General features: G+C 46.2%; 1 protein-coding gene across 1 annotated transcript in view; it reads right to left on the bottom strand.

Moving 5' to 3' along the window:
• The window catches only part of PDZD2 (PDZ domain containing 2), a gene marked incomplete at both ends in the record, with an annotated part of 241,666 nt that overhangs the window by 61,431 nt on the left and 155,089 nt on the right, over window positions 1-25,146 (bottom strand). Inside the window, 3 exons of the mRNA XM_079701985.1 lie at window positions 15,293-15,448; window positions 20,374-20,506; window positions 23,743-23,885. Coding sequence (XP_079558111.1) covers window positions 15,293-15,448; window positions 20,374-20,506; window positions 23,743-23,885 — 432 coding nt within the window. The remainder of the gene's footprint in view (window positions 1-15,292; window positions 15,449-20,373; window positions 20,507-23,742; window positions 23,886-25,146) is intronic.

Genomic DNA, 25,146 nt, shown 5'->3' on the forward strand with positions numbered 1-25,146 from the left:
TATCAGTTTCAAATTGGGCAAGGCAAGTCCAGACATTCTCTACAAAGCAGGGAGTTCTCACTCTCGCCATGTTCCCGTGACCTAGTGAGAAGACTGGGGTTGGAGTTCTTCTTTGGGGTTGTGGGCTGGCTAGTGAAGGCAGACCCTTGGGTCATTTCTCAGCAGGAGCCGGCTGTCTGCTTGCCTTGGACACATCTCTGGGAGCAGCAGGTCTGTGATATGCTTAGTCCTAAATTCTAGAATGATAAAATGCAAGCTGTGTGTACATACGTAAGAAAACCGCAAGACGCACAAAATGTAGACGTGGGAGCGCTATCAAAAAAAAAAAAAAAAAAAGAAAGGCATGCAAAAGACCTAAGAAGTAAACAGGAAGATTGGCAGGAAAGAAAATAAGAGATGAACTATGTGAGGTGCCTTAATACAGCCGCTGAGCCAAATCCAATTCAGCAATAATGGTAAACAGGTCACATTTTTCCAGCACCTTTTTTCTATGCAAACATTTTAAGGAAGTTTTACATGATACTATGGCTTATTGTAACAGAAAAAGACTGTTTTTTGGGGTTTTTTTTTTTTTTTTTTTTTGCGGTACGCGGGCCTCTCGCTGCTGTGGCCTCTCCCATTGCGGAGCACAGGCTCCAGACGCGCAGGCTCAGCGGCCATGGCTCACGGGCCCAGCCGCTCCACGGCATGTGGGATCTTCCCGGACCAGGGCACAAACCCGTGTCCCCTGCATCAGCAGGCGGACTCTCAACCACTGCGCCACCAGGGAAGCCCAGAAAAAGACTGTTTTGACTGGACATGCCATTTAGGCAGATTTTAGATAAACAGTAACTGGTTATGTTGAGGACATTGTAGTGAAGTTTTGGTCTGCTGCTAAGTTCCAGGCAGTACCCTAAGACCATCTGCTGCTTTTTCCAGCTCAACACAAGCTGTACTCTGAGTTCTTTATTTTCCAAGAGTGGCACTGAGTTCACGCTGATTTGCTGGTATATGTTTCTAAGGGCTTGTACCTCTTGAAGAATCGGACTGGAAAGCTGAGATGTGTTCTGTGGAGCCCACAGGGGAAGTAGTAATAGGGGAGGTGGTCCGAGGCTCACACATGATCTCCCACAGCAGGGGTCGGAAAACTGCTGCCTGGGGGCCAGATCTGGCCCCATACCTGTCGTTGTAAAGTTTTACATGGAACACAATCATGCCCATCAGTTTGCTTATTGCCTATGACTGCTTTTGCACTACAAAGGCAGAGGTGAATGGTTGCAACGGGGACTGTTTGGCCAGCAAAGCCTGAAATATTTATGATCTGGCTTTTACAACTGCCGACCTCTCATCTACAGGAATAACTCATACCCAAGCTCTATCCATCGCCCCACCTCCATCCCTATCCAAAATCATTGGGAACAAGCTGAAGAATTTTAAGAAACATAACTTTATGAGTTGAAGGGAAAGTACTGACAAGTAGAGACATTTTTTTTTTTTTTTTTTTTTTGCAGTACGTGGGCCTCTCACTGTTGTGGCCTCTCCCGTTGCGGAGCACAGGCTCTGGACATACAGGCTCAGCAGCCACGGCTCACAGGCCCAGCCGCTCCGCGGCATGTGGGATCTTCCCGGACTGGGGCACGAACCCGTGTCCCCTGCATCGGTAGGCGGACTCTCAACCACTGCGCCACCAGGGAAGCCCAGTAGAGACATTTTAAGGAAGCTACTACCGGAGACAAGGCTTACTGCTCTACCACAGTATTTCCTCTAAAAACATCTGTGTCATCCAGGCTTCTGTGATTTCATCTTTACATTTCATTTAAAAATGATCCTGATAAGAAACTCATTTGAAGGCTTCTCTGGTGGCGCAGTGGTTAAGAATCCGCCTGCTAGTGCAGGGGACATGTGTTCGATCCCTGGTCCGGGAAGATCCCACATGCCACGGAGCCACTAAGCCCGTGCACCACAACTACTGAGCCTGCGCTCTAGAGCCCGTGAGCCACAACTATTGAGCCCGCGTGCCACAACTACTGAAGCTTGTGCACCTAGAGCCCATGCTCCACAACAAGAGAAGCCACCGCAATGAGAAGCCCGCACACTGCAACGAAGAGTAGCCCCCGCTCACCGCAACTAGGGAAAGCCCGTGTGCAGCAGCGAAGACCCAATGCAGCCTAAAATAAATAAATTAATGGGAAAAAATGCACATACTTTGCTAAGTGTCATAGGGTTATTGGCCACCATTTGACCTGCTTTAATCACATTGCTTTGTTAACAAACATAAGGCTTAGAAGAGATGGAAAGGGCTTTGCGTGTTTTTTGGTCTTTGTTGTTGTTGGTGGTGGTGGCGGTGGTGGGACAAGGGGAGAAAATGGCTTGGAGAAGAAGAAAGGAGAGGTTTCTGGGGAGGATGCAACCTCTTAGGGGAGAGGGGAGAGAATGGGTGCCTCAGTGGGGGGTTTAGAACAGCATGAGGATACTGGGCTCCAGGAAACCTGGGGATAGAGGGTCCAACAAGTAAGGAAGAGCAGATGACAAGAGGCTGGAGGGTTCAAAGGTAAACAAAACCCCACTCAAAATACTGCTGAGGATCAGTCCTGCCTTCAGGAAAAAAACGGGGGTTGGGGGAGAAGGAAACTGACTCCTTGGTGGTAACCAAGGAGCCCTGCTTGCAGAACCCGGCTCTCCAGGCAGCCGGCTGGCCCTGCCCCCTTTCTCCATTGATGCGTCAGACTGTCTCCTGCCTTTCCACCCTCTAGGCCCCTCTCCTTCAGTCCAGGCTCTGCTGACTTCTCCGTGGAGCTATAGCAAACACCTCCACCTCCATCTGCCTTTCTTCAGCCCAGCTCTTCCTCTACCTTACTGCTTGAGGAACCTTAAAACAAAAACTCTGACCCTGTAACTCAACTTTATAATCATCAGTGAGCATATAGCTTGTAAAATAAGTCATAGTTTGTTAGTGTGGAACTAAAAGCACGGGCTGGACATGTGCACTTAATTGACTATTTGTTGATTCTTGAACAAGCCTTAAAATTTCCTATTTGTGGACCACTGTACGTGTTATTTTTCCACTCCAGGGTGTCACCCACTCCTGTGGGTGTTCCTGTGGAAATCCTATGGAATAGTCAAACATCACCCCATCTACTGAGCCCTCCCTGATCCCTGGATGGAATGAGACATCCCTCCTCTAGGTCAATATAGCATATGGCTCCTCAAGATTTATTATACGGAAGAGGTGAATATAAAAAGTATAGAAATAACGATCATTCATTATGGAATATAACAAATCCTGTAACAGAGGAAGACTGACTGCTACCTCTTTGAATCCCCCAAAGCACCGGGCATGGCGCTCAGCATGTAGATGGCTACGTCAAAGCTGGCTACAGTCCAGTGTTGGCTAGTACTACGATTTGGTTGTGGACACCTGCAAGGCCACATTATCAGCTTCTGAGATTGTGTCTGGTGTCAGCGGGATGACTGTTAGGAAGAATTAGAGATGTCCGCTTTGGGAGCTGAAGACGGGGTGTGTGGTGCCATGCAGGCTACCTATTTGCCACCACTAGCTTAAAAGATAATTCTACAAATATTTATTAAGTAAATATGTTTGTTTCTAGGGGAAATAAATTTGAATATCAGCTTTACCAACAAATTTTTGAAAACATGTACTCCTTTATAAATCAGGAGGTGTCTTTCTGATTTTTAAGTCTTTTTTTTAATAAATCTTTATTGGACTATAATTGCTTTACAGTGTTGTGTTAGTTTCTGCTGTACAACAACGTGAATCAGCTATATGTATACGTGTATCCCCATATCCCCTCCCTCCCACCATCCCTATCCCACCCCTCTAGGTTGTCACAAAGCACCGAGCTGATCTCCCTGTGCTTTGCAGCAGCTTCCCACTAGCTATTTTACATTTGGTAGTGTATATATGTCAGTGCTACTCTTTCACTATCTCCCAGCCTCCCGCCCCCCCGCCCCGTGTCCTCAAGTCCCTTCTCTACGTCTGCTTCTTTATTCCTGCTCTGCCAGTAGGTCCATTAGTACCATTTTCTAGATTCCATATATATGTGTTAGCATACGGTATTTGTTTTTCTCTTTCTGACTTACTTCACCCTGTATGACAGACTCTAGGTTCTAAAATGTGAGAAACAGGCAAATGGAATTGGCAATGAGAGAAAGCAGAGATGACAGAAAGCCGGAGGGATTAGAAAAGTCTCTGAGGAATGAGGGGCTTCAGAATTTCGAGAGTCAGGAATAGAAGGAAGGATATCCCAAGTTAAGAAGTAAGGGGAAGAACCAGAAGGGAGAGGCGTGGATTTCTTTTTTCTGCAAACATCATTCACTGAGCTAAATCAGTACTTATGTAAAAAGCTAGGCAAGCAAAAGCAAGCGAACAAAAAGCTAGGCAAGCAAACACAGTTACAATAGCGGGTGGGTGAGGAGAATTTTATTCATTTTAAATAGCTCTATTTCTTTGAGAAATTTCTGCCGTGGATTCCAGAGGGGAACTTCTGATCTCTCATATTTTGCTGTGTTTTTTATTTCCAGGCTCTGTACTACCATGTTGCATACAATGTGGTGAAAAAAAAAAAAAACCAAAAACCAAACCAAAACCCCTTCAAATCTTCCACTTCTCATGAAGTCTTCAAGTCAGGTGTGCTTTTTTCTAGCATACATTGCCTATTTGTCTAATTCACCTATGCACTGTCAAAGTGATTTTCCTAAAAAAAGACCAAAACCCCAGCACGATAACTGGAATTGAAACTAAGTGGAGATATCCTGTTTCTCTTAAGAGAGTGAGACTCTGACTGTGTATCAGCAACCATCTCCATGTAATGTCTCCAAAGACACATACATCTCAAGGATTTCTGTTACCTTAAAGGTTTAGCGAAGCTCATAAATGAATAGGATATATTACCTAAGATATATGCTGCACAAATGAGTCACATAATCATCCTGTTTTCTCCCCCGTGTAATTGCCATCATTTTGTCTATTTCAGTTCCATTTCTGCACTGCCACCTTCCTTCAATCTTAATATATTCTACTTTACATTTCGATGGGGGGACCACAGACTTCAACTCCCAGTGGACGTATACAACTAAATTAATAAGGATGATATTTATAAGAGGAAAATTCATAACAAGGGGCAGGGCCCCTTGTAATATGGTAATGGAATACCCAAAGACTGGAACCAACTTACTTGAAGTGATAAAGTCACTTCATGACCACTATGGTGTCAGTTTCATCAAAGTCAATGTGGAGGCAAAGAAACTTTATTACGTGCCCTCGTAGTCCGTATTTTATTTCCACTGAAATGTGAAGGAATTTTTCAAATCCAAAAATGATAATAAAGTTGACTGCATACTTAGGGGATTTCTTTAAACTGTATTTCCTACGGCTCCATGCTGTGATGTCAACCTTTATAGATCGTGTAGCCAACAGGCACTCACAGCACAGATTCATAATGTATAACTCTATGCTACTGTACTAATGTACACATACACTATAAAACACAAAACAATCTAAAATGAGATAAAAATCTAATACTTTCTGCCCACACTGCAAGGGACTATCTGACTCCGCCCCAACCCTGCCCTGGGGTGTGCTCACCCTACTTTGGAGACCATGGCGCTGTGAGGCTGTAGATTACAATATTTGCTTTCCTATGCAAATCACTTGAGCTGTTTACTTCCTTGAGAACTGCAAACTGCTCGGATGAAAATGCAGCACAAAGCCAGGTAACGAGTTGGAACAGGCCCCAGAAAATGTGCCAGGGGAATAAGCCTAATTCAAACTTCAGCAGTTTTCTGGGCAATGCATCCAGGCCAAATAATTATTCTTACCTTATTTCCCCCCCACCTATTTAAATAATCACTTCATCTCCTTAAGTATGAAATCAAATCAAACAAAAAACCACCTCCGAGTTTAAATCTTATTTTCTTGGACTAACGATCCTTGCAGACTTGTCTGCCTTATCTCGCTCTGGCAGTTCTACATACCGCAACCGAGCTTCACGCAGCCTCTTGGACGTGGCCTGAGTTACCTAAATAGTTGCTTAAGGAACATCTAAATGCATTGAGATCTACTTGGGGAAGTCTAAGATGCTGAGGGGAAGGAGAGGGTAGCTCACAGCTTGGGACAGTGGAGAGAAGAAGATACAACCCGTGGGAATTATGGATCAGTATGAGTTCCTGCCTGCTTTGGGTTGGTGGTGGGAATAATACAGCTTCTGCAATAACCACACCAGTCTATACACCAGGAACTGACGTCTGCGAAGGCAAGGAGAGCCAAGGTGTGCAAGCAAGTCTGTGTTCACAAAGAATGCAGAACGGGCTCGGGGGTCTGTGCTTCCAAGCTTCCCACAAGCAGCACAACCACCATAGCTTCTCTCCCCGTGTCCCAGACTGCAGGAAGGAGGAAGGCAGTTGAGGGCCTAAAAGCTCCTCTTATCTCAAAGCCATGCACAGATTGGTCCCTGGGCTTCATCCAGCTCCCAGCCAGGAGACTCTTAGGGGCCCTGCCACTCTGGGTCACGTCTGGAAGTTGCCATATGGCTAACAAAGGTGCGTGGTCGAATTGGCTGCTTTCTACAGTGGCCACCATCTTTCAAAGGTTTGCTTTTTAAAACCTGGGTGAGCATCAGGATCACCTGGGAAGCTTCTGAAACTAGACCCCACTCAGATCTGCCAAATAGGCTTTCCAGCGTGGAACCTGGGGATCGGATGATCAGCCTAAACCGTACCCTCCCTGTGCATTTTAACATACACGAGAGCATAGAGCTACCTGCGTACGTTCATGCGTCTGCTACACACAGCTCTTCCCCTCACGTGTTTGAGATGCGTTCATCTTTTCCTTCCAGGCCCTTTTGCTTTCCCCTCGCTGCTGCCTTGGCTGTAACATGACTTGTCCAGGGGCACAAGTTTGCTCTCAGCAGAGCTCAGCGATCTTCTCTGTCACCAAGGACTTCTAGCCTATAAAACAGCAAGTATGGGGCTGGTGGCGCAGTGGTTGAGAGTCCGCCTGCCGATGCAGGGGACACGGGTTCGTGCCCCGGTCTGGGAAGATCCCACATGCCGTGGAGCGGCTGGGTCCGTGAGCCATGGCCGCTGAGCCTGTGCGTCCGGAGCCTGTGCTCCGCAACGGGAGAGGCCACAACAGTGAGAGGCCCGCGTACCGCAAAAAAAAAACCCAGAGAAAACAAAAACAAAAACAAAAAAAAACAGCAAGTGGGGAGCAGCCAACCCCCCAAGGTTCCTGGTGGCCCTGACACTGTATATGACCATGTACCAGAACCTGCATCTTGAGACTCAGAGGTTCCATGCTGTCTTCCCTGGGGGCTTTTTGGCTAGTCTTTTCACTGACATTCCACCTACTACTTCACCAACTCCCTGGGGATAGTCAATCCTTTGTTGTGGTTGATTTGTTAAAAGTTCCCTTTTCTAAGTTCCCTTTTTAGCTGCTAGCAGCTCTGGAAGCTTAACCAAACAGAAAATAAGAAATCTACTCATTTCTTAATGAGGTGGTTCCACTGATGTCCTATTTTAAGGGAAGGGACGCTGTTCTCCCAGTGCTATACTTGGAATACTTGGAAAAATGATCTTATATACACTGATATTTGTATACCAGATGGAAACTCCCAAAAGGGAGAGGCAGATACAAACAACAAATGCCTACTATGTGCCATGCCCATTTAAAATTCGTGGTGTGCTGGGCAAGACGGGCAAGTCAATGGAAGGTAACTAAGCCTTATGCGGAGGGGCATGCAGGAGCACTAAGGAGTGAGAGAGGGCACATCAACCGTCCACCTTTCTGCCCACCTGTCCAACCACCCATAATACATATTGAAAGCCAACTGTGAGCGAACCTGACAGGAGCCCTGTCCCCATGGATCCTCTACTCGTGGGGAGGATGACAGTAAGCAAGCAGTCATATGTATAAATACGTCTTTACAGTCTGTGTTAAGGGTCACGAAGGAAAATACAGTATGTATTACAGGCATGAAGGATATGTGTGTCCAGGAAGACTTCCTGGAGGAGGTGAGTCCTAAAGTTAGATAAGTAGAAAGTGGAAGCCCAAGGAGAAGGAAAGACTGTTCCTGACCCACGAGCAGATGGAGGACGTCTCTAAGCAGTGGCTGCCACTGCCCTGTGCTCAGAGGGGCCCTGAGACGCAGCAGCAGAGCCCACCTGTGCCCATATGAGCAGTTGGTCTTAACACCCTCCCCTCGAGGCTTTAGTAAAGAACATTTGCTCCCCTTACAAAAAGCTCGGGGAGTCCTGAGCCAGTGTCTCTCTGCATTAATAGTTTTACTCTGTGAAGACCTGATTTTTCACTCAGACACTGGGACCTTCTTCCTGTTTTAACACTAATCACAAGTTTACACTCTTCGTGCAGAGGTTCCTTGCATTAGCCTCTAAGTTCGATTCACCAGAAAAATCTAGCTCAGGCCCCAAACAACAGACAATCCCACACTCTGACTTCACCAGCAATGGCACCCTCAGACACTTCACCGCGAGCCCTCAGTGCCCAGGCTCTTTTGGAAGCACTTAAGAGCCAACACTTTATGACGTATTCAACCCAAATAAAACACAAGAGAGCCTCTCCTTTCTCTCCGCATACAGATGAACATCTACCCCCAGGATGCTGTCTTTTCCAAAAGACTGTGATTCAGGTTCTCACACCTCAGGGTTAAGCTATCAACAAACGCAGAATCAAACACCAACATCAGACTTACAGAATCATAAGATCCAGTCTGGCTCTTCTTTTCTCCTTTTGAGAGGTGAAGTCCTTTATTCCTTCTTAAACCCTAATAACCCCAAAGTTCTCCAAGATTTTCCAAACCAGTGATTCCAAAAATGTTAGAACTGATTCCCCTGATGCCAAAGGAAGCCGGATACAGGTCTGCTGATTGATGTGCTAAACAAAATCTTCCCAGCTGAGCTTCGACAACTGCAGATTTGGCAACAACAATCATTACTTCCATTTTTGTTTTGTTTTTGTTAAGTACATAAAAAGGGAAAGACAGGTTCCTAATCACTTAAGAGGTATCACCCATTCCACATCCTGTTATATTAGAACTCTTCTTCCTCTCTTCATTTTAAAAAGAGCCACTCCCTCAGAAGGCCAAATATATTTTTTTTCCTTAAAAACCTCATTTAAAAAAAGATGAACTAGATGCAAACTATTATATATAGGATGGATAAACAACAAGGTCCTACTGTATAGCATAGGGAACTGTATTCAATATCCTATGATAAACCATAATGGAAAAGAATATGAAAAAAATGCATAGCTGAGTCACTTTGCTGTACAGCAGAAATTAACACAACATTGTAAATCAACTATATTTCAATAAAATTAATTTAAAAATAAAAAAGATGAACTATAATTATTTACACTTGAGAAAGGACACTCACTTTTTTCAATAGCTAATAATAATGCATGGGCCACTCATTTTATCGGAGGGCTCTAAAGTTCTCACATGTTAGCCTTAGTCCAAATCACCAGGAAGGCTTATGAAAAAAAAAAGTTTAGATGCCACCTCGGAGTTTCTGACTTAGCAGGTCTGGGGTGGGACCTGAGGATTTTTATTTCTAACAAATTTCCAGGTGATTCTGATGCTGCTGGCCTGGGGAACTCTGAGAACCACTGTTGTACAGATAGATTTATGATTGACAAATATGTACTGAGTATGTATTGAATACAAGGTACTTCACTGGATACTGGGGGTCCAACGAGGTATACCTGACTTCAAAAGTTTATAAATGTAAGTATTTTCTTTCTTCTCCCAAAAAGATATGTAGCAACAAATAAGAACAGCAGATGCTAAATGCCAGGTGAGCAGTGATTAGCAGATTTGGGAGAGCGCCAGGGAGGGCTTTGTGTGCGCACATGCATGGTGTGTGTGTGTGTGTTTGTTTAGGGCTGCCAGGAGCATATACAAGAGGAAAGGCAGCATAGGCAGGCTGGAGCCAATGGCTCCACGTTAAGGAGTTGTGATTGTAACTTCAGCGTGACTGAGACTCACTGAAGGACTTTAAACGAAGTGACATGGTCAGATTCTCACTTAAAAATTGTCACTGCAGGGCTTCCCTCGTGGCGCAGTGGTTGAGAGTCCGCCTGCCGAAGCAGGGGACACGGGTTCGTGCCCCGGTCCAGGAAGATGCCACATGCCGCGGAGCGGCTGGACCCGTGAGCCATGGCCGCTGAGCCTGCGTGTCCGGAGCCTGCGCTCCTCAGCGGGAGAGGCCACAGTAGTGAGAGGCCCGCGTACCGCAAAAAAAAAAAAAAAAAAAAAAAAAAGTCACTGCAGAGCAGAAGACAAAGTGGAGAAGAAAGCCTTGAGAAAGAATGGCTGATCGGTCGGATCGGGACCGCAGGCAGTATGGGGGAGGGGAGTAGACTCAGCTATTTCTGAGACGAGGCTGGCAGTCTCCGAGATGGGGGTGTCTGTGGGAGGTGGAGGGAGGGCCCTCCCTCGGGAGCCAGACGCCCCTGAGATGGATGACAATCAGGCACGTGCCTGTGGGATTTCCCCGTCCCATCCTCGCTCCCTTTTTCTTGCCTCTGCCCTCACACTTGATGTTCCCCACATGGTTCTATTCTAAGCGTGGCCCGAGCTCTTCGAAAGGAAAACCTCGTGGCCGTTTCCTGTAGCCATGAAAAGATCACCCACAAGGGTGCACATGGCAGATCCTGAGCGTTTCTATTACTTTCGCTCCACCTAAGTGCTTGGAGCGTCCATGACTTACAGGTGCAAGAAGTGTCAAAGTCAAAGTGGAACTTGGCTGCAGGTTTAATCATTATCATCTGGGAAGTTTTTAAAAGGCTTTGTGACTTAGCTGATGAAAAGAGTACCAAGTTTCTTTCGTTTAAGTGGTTCGATCGTGTTTAAAAATTATAAAACAAAGAGTCTTGGATTGTAAACATAGAACTGAAACATTTTTCTCAGTAGTTCAGCACCTCTGGGCAGACCCTGAGCAGATCATGAAGGTGGGAAAATGTCGTGTGCCCACTTCCTGGCCCTGCAGGGCTCTGGCTCACACCCGGGTTGTCTGGCTTGAAACCAGAGCTCAAGAGAATGGCTGACAGATGGTGGGCGTTCAGGCAAGGGTGACGAGCCAGGGAAGAAGCCCGGTGTCCCCTCCTCCGTGATGCTTTGTGAGGGGGGTGCAGGGGAAGGTGAAGTGGGGCCAGGTGGTGTCCGGGGCACACAGAAGGCGGAACTAACTGTCAAAGCAGGATGAGTACTGGTTTCTCCACCGACGATAGTGGGTTTGGGATCTGCGTATGAGAGCTGGGGGTGACGTGACGGAGAAACCCAGAAGTACGGCCCTGAGACGTGTGTACTTGTGGGGGACGATTGCTCGGAGTCATTTGTTTCTCCTTAAAGGTGACCTAAAATTTCCCAAATAAAGTGTGTGATGACGGAATGCACTGAAATTCCTTTGGCAAAATTGCGATAATAAGCATACACAACAATATGCAATTAATTGGCAAACTTTTTAAAGATAATGTTATTGGTGATGATGGGACCCGGGCACTGCTGGAAGTGTAAATTAGTAAATAAGCACTTCTACTGCTACAAGCTGTCTAAGCAAATAAGAAAATGAAAAATGTGCACAGAGCTACATGGGCAAACATGTTCTGTACAGAATTCTTTATAATTTTAAAAATTAAATATATGTGTGACTGATGTAAATGGAATTTCTGGTAGAAAATTAGTAAAATAAATTATGGCATATCCATGTTATAAAATATTAGCCATTACAAATCATGTTTCAGAAGACCCTTTAATGACATGGGGAAATGTTCAGGATCATATCATTAAGACCATAGCAAGATTCACAAGTATGTTAATATAAGGTCAATTAAAAAAATATATATGTGCTTAAGAAAAAAAAATCAAGTAGAAAGGCATAGCAAAATGTTAAAGATGGCTATCTTTGAACAGTAGGATTGTGGGTGATTTGTATTGTCTTTTGCAGGTTTTTTGGGGTCAAAAAACCCATTTATGTAGTGGAAACATTACTTTTGGAGCCAGAACAACTCATTTAACTTATAATTTAAATTATAATACATTTATAAAAAACATGATAAATTTATAAAACTATAGTAAGTTAAAATTATAATTTAAATAAAAACATGTAACATGTAACACATTTAATAAATGTAATGGCCCATTTATTAGAGCGGTATTTAGTGTAAAAAAATTCCTAGACAAATAATTCCTGGGATTTTTTTGCAAGAGATTATGAATTATGAGATTAAAAAATATATGCGGACTATAACCTGTCTACAGACTATTGTGCCACATTACCGGCTCCGGGCTTTCTCAGAGGAGGTGCAGGTATGTTGCAGAGTTTTCGTCTCTTTAAATCCTGAGCTTACTTAGCTCTCCACTGAAAACTGGCTGAGCTGGGCAGGGCACAGTTGCCGAGCAGTGGGATCTGTTCAGCTGGGGCGAGCTCTCCAGACTGTGGGCATGTGAGGGGAGAAGCTGTGGGCTGGAGCCGGGTTGGAGAGCCATGTCTGGTTAGAAAGGTGGGAAGAGCGGAGTCAGGCTGGAGTTGAGAGGTCTGCTGGCTGGACTGCCACACACTCCATTCCCCTTCTGTACAGACGGTGACTGCTGTACCAACAGAGAACGGCGAGGGCAGGGGAGGTCACAGGGAGGAAGGGCGGGCAGACTCAGAAAGATCGTGGCCTTAAAGGATGGGTGGACAGTAGCGGGAGAAGAGACACGTGATGCTCAGCCTGTTCCAGGCTTATCCGTGGAACGTCTCTGTAGGTCATTCCTATAGGGGCTGGAACGTGCATATTGCCCCATCAGCCCTCTGAGGCTGCCATGATACAGTCAGCTACGGGCCAGGGGTGTAACTGTAATGTTTATGGTGGATAAACCTAGTTAGATTTTGTTGTGATTTTTTCATTAGTTTTCAATGAATGCTTGTCCTGTTGTTTGTTTCTAAATTTATTTAGTTATTTATAACTCAGCACTAGATGTACTGGCTACATTCTAGGGATTCACTGGGAACTCAAGCCAGTCATCGCATTCCTACATCTCATGGAGTTCACAGTTGGACGAGAGAAACAGATTTTAATCAAATAATCACAAATCTAAATGTAACAAGCAGTTCAGGGGAAAGCCATATGGTCTTGGTATGAGAGCTAAGAGATTTAATATAGATTGGATATATTCTGGAAGTTTCTCTGAGGAAGTAACACTAAAGGATCCAAAAGATGAAATGGAGACACAGACAGAGAGATCAAACATATGGACACCAAGGCGGAAGGGTGGGGTGGGATGAACTGGGAGATTGGGATTGACATATATACACTATTGATACTATGTATAAAATAGATGACTAATGAGAACCTACTGTGTAGCACAGGGAACTCTACTCAACTCTCTGTGGTGACTTAAATGGGAAGAAAATCCAAAAAAAGAGGGGCTATATGCATACGTATAGCTGATTCATTTTGCTGCACAGCAGAAACTAACACAACACTGTAAAGCCACTATACTGCAGTAAAAATTTTTTAAAAACCCAAAAACCAAAAATGAATTGGAGTCAGTCAGGCAAAGAGGATTCCAGAGAGACAGAACAGCATTTGCAAAGGTCCTATGGCAGAAGAATGTACGGTCATCATGAAGGACTGCAGCAAGGGCAGCGAGCTTGGTGTGAGGGGAGACCCAAGAAGTGGGCAGAGGTCAGTCAGGGAGACAGTGGAGGTCATGACCATTAGTGTGGTTTCTATCCTTACCAAAAGTAAAATTAAGGGAAAAAGTGGCTACTGAATGGTGTCGTAATACAAAGAGGCGGGAATAATCACACAGTTGTCTCTAAACTGTTTACTTTAACCCCATCCATTCAGCTCTGATTGACCAGCTTTATAGGTTAGTCTTCTGAGAAAGCTTTCCTTTGAGGGAAAAGCTGTTGGAACAGTGTTTGAAATCAACAATGGGCCTGTACAGGACCTCTGGGAAAATTACAAAAAGTACCACTTCTTCAAGATGTTTTCCTTCTTTTACTGGAAAATTGTCTTAACATACTGATTTTGTTCGAGCAAAACTCTTTACTGCCATCTTCCAGAAAACTGTCCTCATAAACATAAAAGCCTATGATGTTTACGATGTAAATGGTGCTCCCTTAGATGTGGCACCTTTGTGCAGTCCACAACCTGCACCACCATACTCAGTGGCCCTGGAACTCCCGTGACCATAAAGAAAGGAGAAAAGTAACTTTTTCTTCCTTAAATTCAAATAGCATATCATGTAAATGGGAAAAGAGATTTTTTTTTGTCTCCTAAGGCAGAGGTCCCCAAGCTTTTGGGCACCAGGGACCGGTTTCGTGGAAGACAATTTTTCCTCGGACGGGGTGGGGATGGTCAGGCAGTAATGCGAGCGATGGGAGCAGCAGATGAAGCTTTGCTCGCTTGCCTGCCGCTCACCTCCTGCTGTGCGGCCCGGTTCCTAACAGGCCACGGACTAGTACCGGGGTTTGGGGAACCCTGTTCTAAGGCCTAATTATAAACAAATTTCCCAACGCTTACCCATGCTGACTAGGTTCAGTGCTGATGGGAAGGAGTAAGGGTTCCAAATGGCAGAAAGAAAGCACCCTCCCCAGGGCTGGTTGGATGGGGAACAGTGGCTAACAAGGTTTGACACTAAAAATGACGTATCTACCAGATCTGGGATACAAAGAGGAGACCACAGAGCCGCACTGCAACCACAGCTAACCACAAACCCTCCCGACTCTGTGCCAGACCACACCGGGGAGCAGCCCACGAGGGCGTGAGGCATCACAGGCTGGGTAAGGAAGCGCTACGAAACGTGGGAAAGTCCTGATTTCATGAAAACTGGGAGACACATCGATACAACGTCACCTGAATGGGTTCTGTGTTATTTTAACATTCCACTTTCAACCAGACATCTCTCAGTCTAAGTTTAAATTCACAAACGATAGTTTTCAAACACTATATCAAGAAGTAGCAATAAAACCCTTGTATATATTATTAGACTTCTTAGAAATTGATATACGCACTGAACTCAATACCCAATTGCTCTCGTATTTCCAGTGTCAATTCCAGTGTCAATGTTTTTTTTTCTTAAATAAAAAGTATTACCCTCACAGATTTTTCTGGATGATTCTATTCTGACAAAAAAATAAAAAGATGCACTCTGGTCCTCTCCCATCCGGGTCTCGACCATACTATCTGTATCTACCTCAAGCTTTTACCTCTGATCCTGGCACCCATGTGTTCGGGAAAACATCGCCCCAGCAGAGTAGCCTGGGAAAGCACAGGCACACTTACTGCTCCCTGGACGGAAGACGATCCGGTTCCTTCGTCCTCGTCCCCGTCCGGCTCCTGGTCTTCGTTGTCGGTCCAAGAGGACACGTCCTCTACCGAACTGGTCAGATCAGGCAAACTCTTAGATGTTAGCCTGAGGAGGTCCTCTGCAGAGCTTTCCTATGGGGACACAATGAAAAACCCACGAGTTACCCCATGATGTCAAGGTAAACCTAGCTGAGTCAACCGCGGGTGGTCACGTGCTCCCAATCCAAAGCCTATATGGAGTGCAGGGTCCACATTTCCAGGGGTGCAAGGTTACCTCAAATGTCAGGAGTATGGACCCAATTCAAACCCAGGCCATTTTTTTTTCTTGCTGAATCTATGTCTCTTAGGTGAATGTTTCTATGGGCAATCTAAACTCCCTGAACTTAAGATCCTTCAATGCCCTCCCCTGTCTTCCTTTCAGGATATAGTTTAAACTCCCTCATTGGCAGGCTAACATCAGAGATTTGGCCTCTGCCCAGCTCTCCAAACTCAACCCCCCCATTCTCCCATCCCTTCCATTCAAACTGTATTGACTTTCAAACACACCGGGCTCTCCCCTGCCCTGTTGCCTTCTCCACCAGCAGCTCCCCTGCCTAGACCACCCTTCTTCTCATGACTAAGGCCTCTCTGGGCAAAGCTTGAGCATCGTCTCCTGCAAGCCTTCCTGGATCACCTCTGGAGGCATTTACCTCTCCTTTCCCCTCTAATGTCCTCTACTGTTTATCGCCTCGCTGTGTGTGTCTAACTTACTCATCTATCTCCCTTGCTTGTCTGAGAGTTCCTCAAACCATGTCTACTCAGTGCAGTGTCCCCAGGCCTAGCTCTGAGCTTAAACCTCCACCATATCCTCCTCTCCCTCATTGCTCATCTCACAGGCCCATGGTCATTAGAAAGAGATTAGACTGTTTAGTGAATCACAATGTCAAAGCAGAGACTGGTAATGTCTCTACAACGAAAGCAGCCCTTGACAACTTTTAAAGGTCAACAAAAACACATGGAATCAGACTCCATTAAGATTAGACTCCAAAGGGGGCTTCATCAACACAGCCCCTCCTTCCCACACACAAATAAGGTCAGAATGGGTTGAGGGATGCAGGCGAGATCAGTGAGACCACGTGACAATCCCAAGGACAAATGAGGCACACACAGGAGCCGAGAGCTCTCCTGGGAAATGACACAGCACGTGAGGCCAGGGACCGGGGCTGCAGGGCTGCTCTGAGGCCAGGAAAAAGGAGCAATATGTCCTCTCCTCTTTCCCCCATACCAGCAATTTCTACAAGGAAGGAAACACGTGGAGAGTTTTGATCATTATATTCCTTGGGGGTTGACAGAAAAGAGAATAACAAAAAATACCCATCTTATACAAGGGACGTTACAAACTACTACTGAGTTGGCACCTGGTGACAATGTCGTTTGTTACTAGTTTGATGCAGTTTCCACCTTCAAGGTACCTGAAGCTCATTCATTTTAGATCAGTAATTTGTGAACCCCATACTTTTAGACCTTGCCTGAGGAAGGGAAAAGAGTTATTAATGAGAAAGTGAGTTGAGTCCTCTTCTGTGATGTCAATTCTGCTCAGCTATTAATAGAAAGCTTAAAAAAAGTGCTGAGTAAATTTCACAACAGCCCCAGGATGGAATACTCCGCCGCCATAAAAAATGCTGCTCTAGAAATTTATTTCCTGATGTGGGAAGAGTTCTTATAGTATGCTACTTACCAAAAAAGCAGGTTAAAAATAATATGTAAGAACTGTATTAATAACAGATGTAATAATAAACTGGATACAATACTGTGTGATAACCATAAAGGAGCACATTTCTCCAAGGGCTCACTGTGACCAACCCTTTATAGTTCATTGAATCTTCCGAACATCCCGTGAAGCAGTTATTGATTCTCATTGTACAAGTCAGACTTCGAGAGATGTAGTAACTTGCTCAAGATACGCAGGTTTTAAAGGGCTGTGCTGGCACCTGAATGGGACTGGTGGGACTGCCTCCAGGTGCACTGCATCCTTGTGTTTGATTCCATTTAAAAGAAAATGTGCGTGTATTTGCACACACATATGCGTTCCTGTCTGGAAGGACACGCCAGTTAGTGGATAGTTACTCTTGGCGGTATTACAAACATTTTATCTTCTTTTTCTTCTCTATATTTTTCTGGGCTTTCTACATTAGATATAATGAATACATATTTCTTGTTAATAAAAACCAACAGTGAAACAAAAGAGCACGAGAGAAAGCTGTATTGCTATGTATGTACTTCCAGGGATATCAGAACGAACTTGGATATTCTGAGTTTATTCATTCAACAAAAACTTTCTAAGCTCCTCTGTATACACAAATGATATATTTGTGTGGAAACATGAGACACCCTCTCCAGAAGAAAGTAACTGCTATATCTCCAAAACAATGCCTTAAAGTTTTGTGACAAGGTGACAATTATCTGCAATAATGAATTTAGATTCTTTATTACTCCTTATATTCAGTAAGTCAAAAGTTCTTTTTCTTTTCCCCCTCTCTTCAAATACAAAGACAGAAACAAAGCCTGTGGATGACTTGGTCTTGTGGGATGAAGAAGAGGAACAGATGCCCAGAGGTGCCTAAAGATTGACTTCTTTTTTCTCCTCCATGGATGAGCACCTTGGATGGTGTAGATTAAAATCAGGAACAAACAGCAGGCAGCTGCCGTAACAGCGTACTGCCTAGTTGTAAACAGAGCAAATGGGAAGGAGTGAAAGGAATCGCAACTCTGAGGACTGGGTCAGCCTTAGGGCCATAGCTCAGGACAGCCGGCCAAGAGTCAACGGATTGAAAACCAGAATGGACGCCTGTTCCTCAACTCTGGATGCTGCTCAGCCCTACAAAGACCACAGCAAGTGTCCCTAAATGTCCAAGCCTCTGGCAGGAACACATTACCTTTTTCTAATACCATTGATTCTGGTGTCCTTTATATCTTATGCAACTAAGGGGCAGCATGAAACTCTGAAGTCCAATGAACCCAGGATGAAACTTGCTTCTGTCACGACCTCTGGGCAAATTAATTAACCTCTTAGATTTTAGCTTCATTCTCTGAATAAAATGAACGAATGGCTCTCTCATGGGATTTAAGAATTAAATGAGATAGTAGGGACGAATTGCCTGGCACCCAGTGGAACCCAGTACATGTGAGTGTCTTTCTTCCTTCAAGTCAGTGAGTGAAAATATTGCTCAGGCTCCAAAATCTGTTTTCAAAAATCTCATGTGTGCCCCTTAATTACCCATGAGTGGCCCCTTTTTGTTTTTATTTGATATTTTCTTTGTGTAGTATGTTTGTGGATAATGGCTGACATTGAAGAGACTTCTCCTCCTCATTTTCCAACTAGCAGGAGAAAGAAGTCAGCACAGAAATAAAGGTTTGGGGGACATGATATAACACCTGTGCAGAACCCCTGTGTTCTTAAGCTGCAGGCTGTGGGGAGGTGGGCTGTGCAAAGATAGCACCGTGTGTGGTGTGTGCGTGCACACACGTGTGTGTGTGTGTGTATGTGTGTGTGTAAGAACCAGTAATGCTTTCCAAACTCCCACCACATCTGGCCAAATGAGGAATTTGTTTCTCCTTCCCTCACAGCCTTTCCCTCCTTGTGGGGTTCACCAGGCTGACCAAGAACATCCCTAGCTTTGCTCCTTCCCCACCCTTAGGGAGGGGACGCCCCACAGCCTCTCTGGGAGGGGAGCAGGGGGCCTATGAATGGAGAGGGTCTCAACTCCTGCCTCCAGGGCCTCAGTGTCAGCTCCTCCTGCCAAGGCTGTATATTCTGGTTGGAAGCCTAAGGGTCTAGAGGTCAGGGACTTGGGGTAAACGGTATAAAGGGAGGAAAGCCCATTTTTCAGATGGCTCAAAATACTCTTCTCATCTATTTATTAAACACTCCCCAAATAGGCAATAGACCGTGCAATCTAAGAAAGAAAATATATAAAAACCTGTAGATGCTGGGTTCAAAAATCGCATCAGGGATAACCGGGGGAAATCGGCCATTGTGTCAAGAGCGTATTGCTGCAAAGGATTAAGGACTGGGGGGCCTCACACCCGTTCTCCCCTCAGCTAGCACTGGGATAAGCCCGTGGCCCCACTGCACAAGCGCCCGAGTCCTGTGGGCCCCTCCCTGGTCTCATCAGCAGCGCCATCTCATCAGACGGTGAAGCAGATCCCAGACAGCCCAGTTCCTCCCCTCCTGCCACACAGCTGGGGCACCCTGCCGCCTCTACCCAGTTCTCTAAGGCTGGCGAGACCCCGGGGAGAAAGCAGATGGGGGTCCCGGACCTCAGCACTACTTTTACACGCTCCGGGGGTGGGGGTGAAAGAAGCCCCAGCCCGAGGCTGGGTGACGAAGAAGTGGCAGCGAGACGGAGGGGACAGACAGACACCACTGGGCGTCAGGAACCAGGGTCCCGGCTGCACTGCCGGCGGCAGCATCAAGGCGTCCTCGAGACGGGAGCCCCCGCGGAAGCTCTTCCTCGCTGGGTCATTTGTAAAACTGAGGAGGAAGAAGGCGGGGGTGTGGCGGGAGAAGCGGGGTTCACGAGGCTTCTTCCAGCACCAACACTCTGTGCTGCGGGGAGCCCCGGCAGCCCGTAGCCTGCCCACGGCCGGCCCGAACCTCCTTCCTGCGGGACCTGGAAGACGCGCATCTCCCGCCCCCCTCCCGGCCCTGCTGTCCCACTGACTTCCACATCTCCTCCTTGGTTTCCCCCTGGACCAGTTGCTACTCTGTGCACCCTGTCTTTCCTCCTACCCTCCCATTCTTCCCTTTTCCTTAGTCCTGTTATTGCTTTTCCATCTCCTAGATACACCCATAAAGACCCTTAAAGGAAGGCAAGATGATTAAATGCCCTTTAGCTCAGGGTCCCTTGTGGGCTCGCGCGGTAGAATCATGGCTATTTGAATGGCCCAAGGTAAAGGCAAGTACGCATGTGCGTGTGTATGTGGGGTGGGGGGTGGGGTCGTACATGGGGAGGGCTCGAAACCAAATCCACCGCCACCATTTAAAATAGTCTACAAAACAAACAAAAACCACCTACCTTGCTGGCCACCACCAGCTGAACCACTCCAGTGGCTGAGCGAAGAATGGCCACAGCTTCCTCGTGGGAGAGCCCGACTAGTAAGTGACCATTGATTACCAGCAGCTCATCTCCTAAGGACAGTCTGCCATCCCTGAGGAAACGGAGATGGGAGAAAAAAATCCCTCGTCAAGACATTCTGGGCTGGAGAAGGGCCATCTTCCTGGAGCTGGGGAGGGCTGTGAGAGGGGACAGTTCAAAATGGGCTAAAGAGGAGAAGGGACAACTGGAGACAGCTGGGATGGGACTGCTTCAGCCTTCTGTCTGCCCAGTTAGGGGAGTGACGCGCTTCACGATTTCAGAGGGTCGTTTAGTAACAAGCACCATCTCAAGTTACCACCGTATCCCACATCAATGTCAACGAAACGTCCTCCATCCAAGTGGAGACGTGATAGAGGAACCGAGACCCCAAGGCTTTAGGGTAGTTAGTCATTCTTTTCTCTAGTCCTACCTGCCACCCTGCCCTTGAGACTGAGTCATCAGCTGAGTCTCTGAGCTGAGCCCCAAAAGAGCGAAGGTATCCTAAGCTCACCAGGAATCCTTCTCTAACCCACGTCCCTCTCTCTTCCTAGGTGACACACCCTTGCCCAGATTTCCTCTGTGGCACTACACCGTGTGTGTCTGTAACCCTGCCCCCAAGAGTTACAGGGCCTCGAGGGTAAAGTCTCACAATGCCTCCTTCTTCTTTGTGTCCCTACCACCAAGCTTCATAAGCAGAAGCATGAACAGAAAAATGAACAAAGAAGCTGCCTAAGTTACCGCTTGCTGTTGTACGTATCAGACCTGGTGTACCACACAGGCATACAAACATGTTCTATTTCTTCATTTCCTTTAAATTAAGTGAATGACCTGGAGTTGCCTTCCCACTGGGCTGGCAGGAGGCCCAGTCGTCACGGGGTTTGCCTGCCCTACAGTGGGTCAAGGGTGGCAGACTGCTACAGAGCACCGGGCAGGTCCCATCAGTCATGGTGGGCTAACAGTGTGGGATTCCAACTGAGCCTCCAGTGGCCTGGTCTCCCATGATCCCAAAGCAGTCAGAGGCTTTTCATCTCCATCGCTGAATATGGGATGGGAAACCTGGTGAGGCTGAGAGACTCAAAGCCCAGGATTCCACCATCCCCTCTGAAGGCTTTACATCAGCATCCAGGATTGGGTGGGACCCATGCTTGTCTCCAACACTCCCAGATTCACCCCACTCTGTTTCTCTCTAATCTATGGACTCTCTCCTCCTTGCTTTGTTTCAATGAATTGACCAAGTTCTCCATCCTCGCCCCCTTACCAGTCCCTCTCTGTGTCCTCTAGGGCATGCATCATAATCTTTTCTATGAATCTAGGTTTTAACAGAAGACAGGAGGCACCAGAGACTCTGAGAGCCTCTGCTTTCTGTTCTTCAAAAATCCCTAAAGCAGGGCTTCCCTGGTGGCGCAGTGGTTGAGAGTCCGCCTGCCGATGCAGGGGACACGGGTTCGTGCCCCAGTCCGGGAAGATCCCACATGCCGCGGAGCGGCTGGGCCCGTGAGCCATGGCCGCTGAGCCTGCGCGTCCGGAGCCTGTGCTCCTCAACGGGAGAGGCCACAACAGTGAGAGGCCCGCGTACCGCAAAAAAAAAAAAAAAAAAAAAAAAAAAAAAAAAAATCCCTAAAGCAGAGAAATGCTAAGAACCCCAGGCTGTTGCTCAGGATGGAAAGAGAAGGGAAGAGGAAAACCACAGAGAACAAGCAAACTGGAACGTCAAAGAGGTATGTGGGTGGGCACCCTGGAGGAGAGGGATTCAGGAATACAGGAGAACGTAGTGGTTTGGTCCAGTGTCCCTGGGCTTACTTATCCACACCACCATCAAAATCATCCCTGTCCCTGTTCCTTTTTAATCCCACATTTCTCATCTCCAGTTATTAACTAGAATGCCCCACATATAAATTAAATACCCAGACACACACACACACACACACACACACACACATCTAAGCGAAGGCTGTAAGAAAATGGTGAGACCCACTAGAAATAGCTCACATGGAAAATAGAAAAGAACAGTTCACATAAGCTCATCTCTGAGCACAGGAATTTCCTAATTGCCAAGTTTCCAAAGACAGACTAGAACCTGAAGCCTAGGACTAATGGGAAAACGGCTATCTCATGAGAGTTCCTTAAAGCATCCATCATTTGGGAAGTGTAATGATGCTCTTCTGCATACAAACTATCTAAGGTCTTAATCTTTCAATAATACTGCCACCCAGATAACTGACATCTGCAGTTAATCTTATTTCTACTTGAGTTATCAGGATCGTACTCTCTACTTAGGGGACTGATGAGCATGAAACACTTTGATAGTTTGCACCCTGGTCCTCTCTTTGGTATTCTAGTCCTCAGACTAAATACCTTGAGCTCCTTCAACTGTGGCTCATGAGATACATTTCTGAGAGCTCCCTCGGTCTCGAGCAGGCCAGTACTGCTCTGGTTTGCCATCTCCCCCTTAGCGCCAGGGTACCTGGACTGAACACTAATTCCAGACTAGATTCACCTCCCTCATCAGTGAAACTCTACCTTTATCCACCTACTGTATACGTATGGACATCCAACATATATACGCGTCCCACTTTGTGCTTTGCAAACAGTAGACGCCCTATGTATACAGAAGCAATTAGCTACATGGCAAGGGCATACCTTACATTTGGGGACGGCTACATCCTCTAACTCAACATGGACTTCTTCTTTGACATGCTCTTCCTAAGCCCTGTCCCTCTTCCTACTTCAGAGGACTGTTCAGGTTAAAAAAAGAAGCTTTAGAGTGTGAGTTGTTTTCAGGTCACAAGGAGAAAATTCACATTTATTTTGCCCCCTCCACGTCTGCACGGCAGAGACACACATATCTAAGTGTGTATCAAATCTGGATAGACCCAACGAATCCAGACACGGCACACGAACTGTGGTCAGGTTTAAACCCCATCACTTTCCCAAGTCATCAGCCACAGCCTCATGGGAGTGACGATGTCAGGGATGTGGTGTTCCAATGCGTGGATAAGGAACCACGTGTCACAAACATCCCGAAAGTCAGGATAAGTGACATTCACTTGACACTCAAACTGGATTAGAAAGAAACCTAATCTTTCCTTCATGGTGTGGCAGAGCTTGCAATAGCCCCGGCAATTAACCACTTCCTGTGCTCAGAGGGGTGTTTAATTAGAACCGCTGGTGCCGGATCTCCTCCTGTGCTCCAGCATCAGCCCTGTAAACTGTAATCCCCAGTGTTTTGACCAAACGGAAGAGTCACGGCCCCCGGGGGAAGGGGAGGGGAGGACAAGGAGGCAGAGAAAGGGAGAGTTATCTAGTCACCTGTGAGCGGCACCTCCTTCCTTCACTTGGGTGACAACGATAGCGTGAGGTGAGCGCTTTGATCCTCGGCCTCCACTAACCTGAATTCCCAGCCCATCCGATTCTTTAAGCAGCTCCATCTTCCATATCCGGCCAACTTCCTCCTTGGAAGAAAAAGTGAGCAGAATGTGAAGTATCTGGGCAGACACGCACCATTGCCAAAGGAGAGGGGACTGGGGAGGTCCAGCCAAGTATTCATCACTTGTCGACAGATATCGCAGGGGACCACTGATGAGAACATTCTGTGGGTTGGACCAAAGTCTCGAGCTGGCAGTGCTGCCCAAAACAACCTTCTGTGATAATAGGAGTGTCCTCTTTCTGCATCATCCAATAGGAGCCACCAGCCACAGGCAGCTATCGGACACCTGAAGTATGGCTGGTGGCAACGGAGACACTGAATTTTTCATTTCATTTCATTTTAATTACATTTAATTAGCCATCAGTGGCTAGTGGCAATGACACTGGACAGCACAGCAAAAGTGATTTGCGAATTTCCTGACCAGGGTCCTGTTAAGTAAAGCTCTTCTGCCTGGGACCCAGATACCACTACATGTGTAAATACTGACTGTGCCTGGGTTCCTTTTATTTACAACGGCTACTAATTGATAAAGGAGGATGAAAGGAAGACAGAGCTAGGTCTTGGTGCCAGGAGACTTCAACTAGTTTGAGCCAAGCTCTGCCACTTGGTCCTTACGAAAGTCACATAAGGCCTGAATACCTCAGTTTCCTTGCCTTTACAGGGACTTCCCTGGTGGCACAGTGGATAGGACTCCATGCTCCCAGTGCAGGGGGCCCAGGTTCGATCCCTGGTCAGGGAACTAGATTCCATATGCATGCCGCAACTGGGAGCTCGGATGGTGCAGATGCAGAGCTGACGAGCTGCAACTGAGGTGCCCTGGAGCCACAACTAAGGAGCCCAGCTGCTGCAGCTGAGACCTGGTGCAGCCAAATAAATATTAGAAAAATCCAAAAACAAACAAAAAGACATATAACTCTTAAAAAAATATAAAATGGGGTTAATTATTAATACTTCCAGGTCTGGTGTTAGGATTAAAGGAGACATTTATGGAAACAGGCAGCAGTGCTCCTGACATCTAGTAGATACAAAATAAATGTTGATAGGTAACCACGTATGACTTACACATGCATATCATATATGTTAAAAACATCATATTGAATTGAATCTCAAACTTCCTTAAAATATATGAATGAGATCATGGGTAGGAGAAACCAAAACAGAAAATTCACGGATGAATTTGTGATCAACTTCTGTACACATTGGTCAGTATACTCTTTAAATGAATTAAAAAATGCTTCAACAACTATAAAAACCTATCCCTTTTATTTAATTTATTTATTTATTTA

This window comes from Hyperoodon ampullatus (genome assembly GCF_949752795.1).
Source record: "Hyperoodon ampullatus genome assembly, chromosome: 4".
NCBI classification, from domain to species: domain Eukaryota; kingdom Metazoa; phylum Chordata; class Mammalia; order Artiodactyla; family Ziphiidae; genus Hyperoodon; species Hyperoodon ampullatus.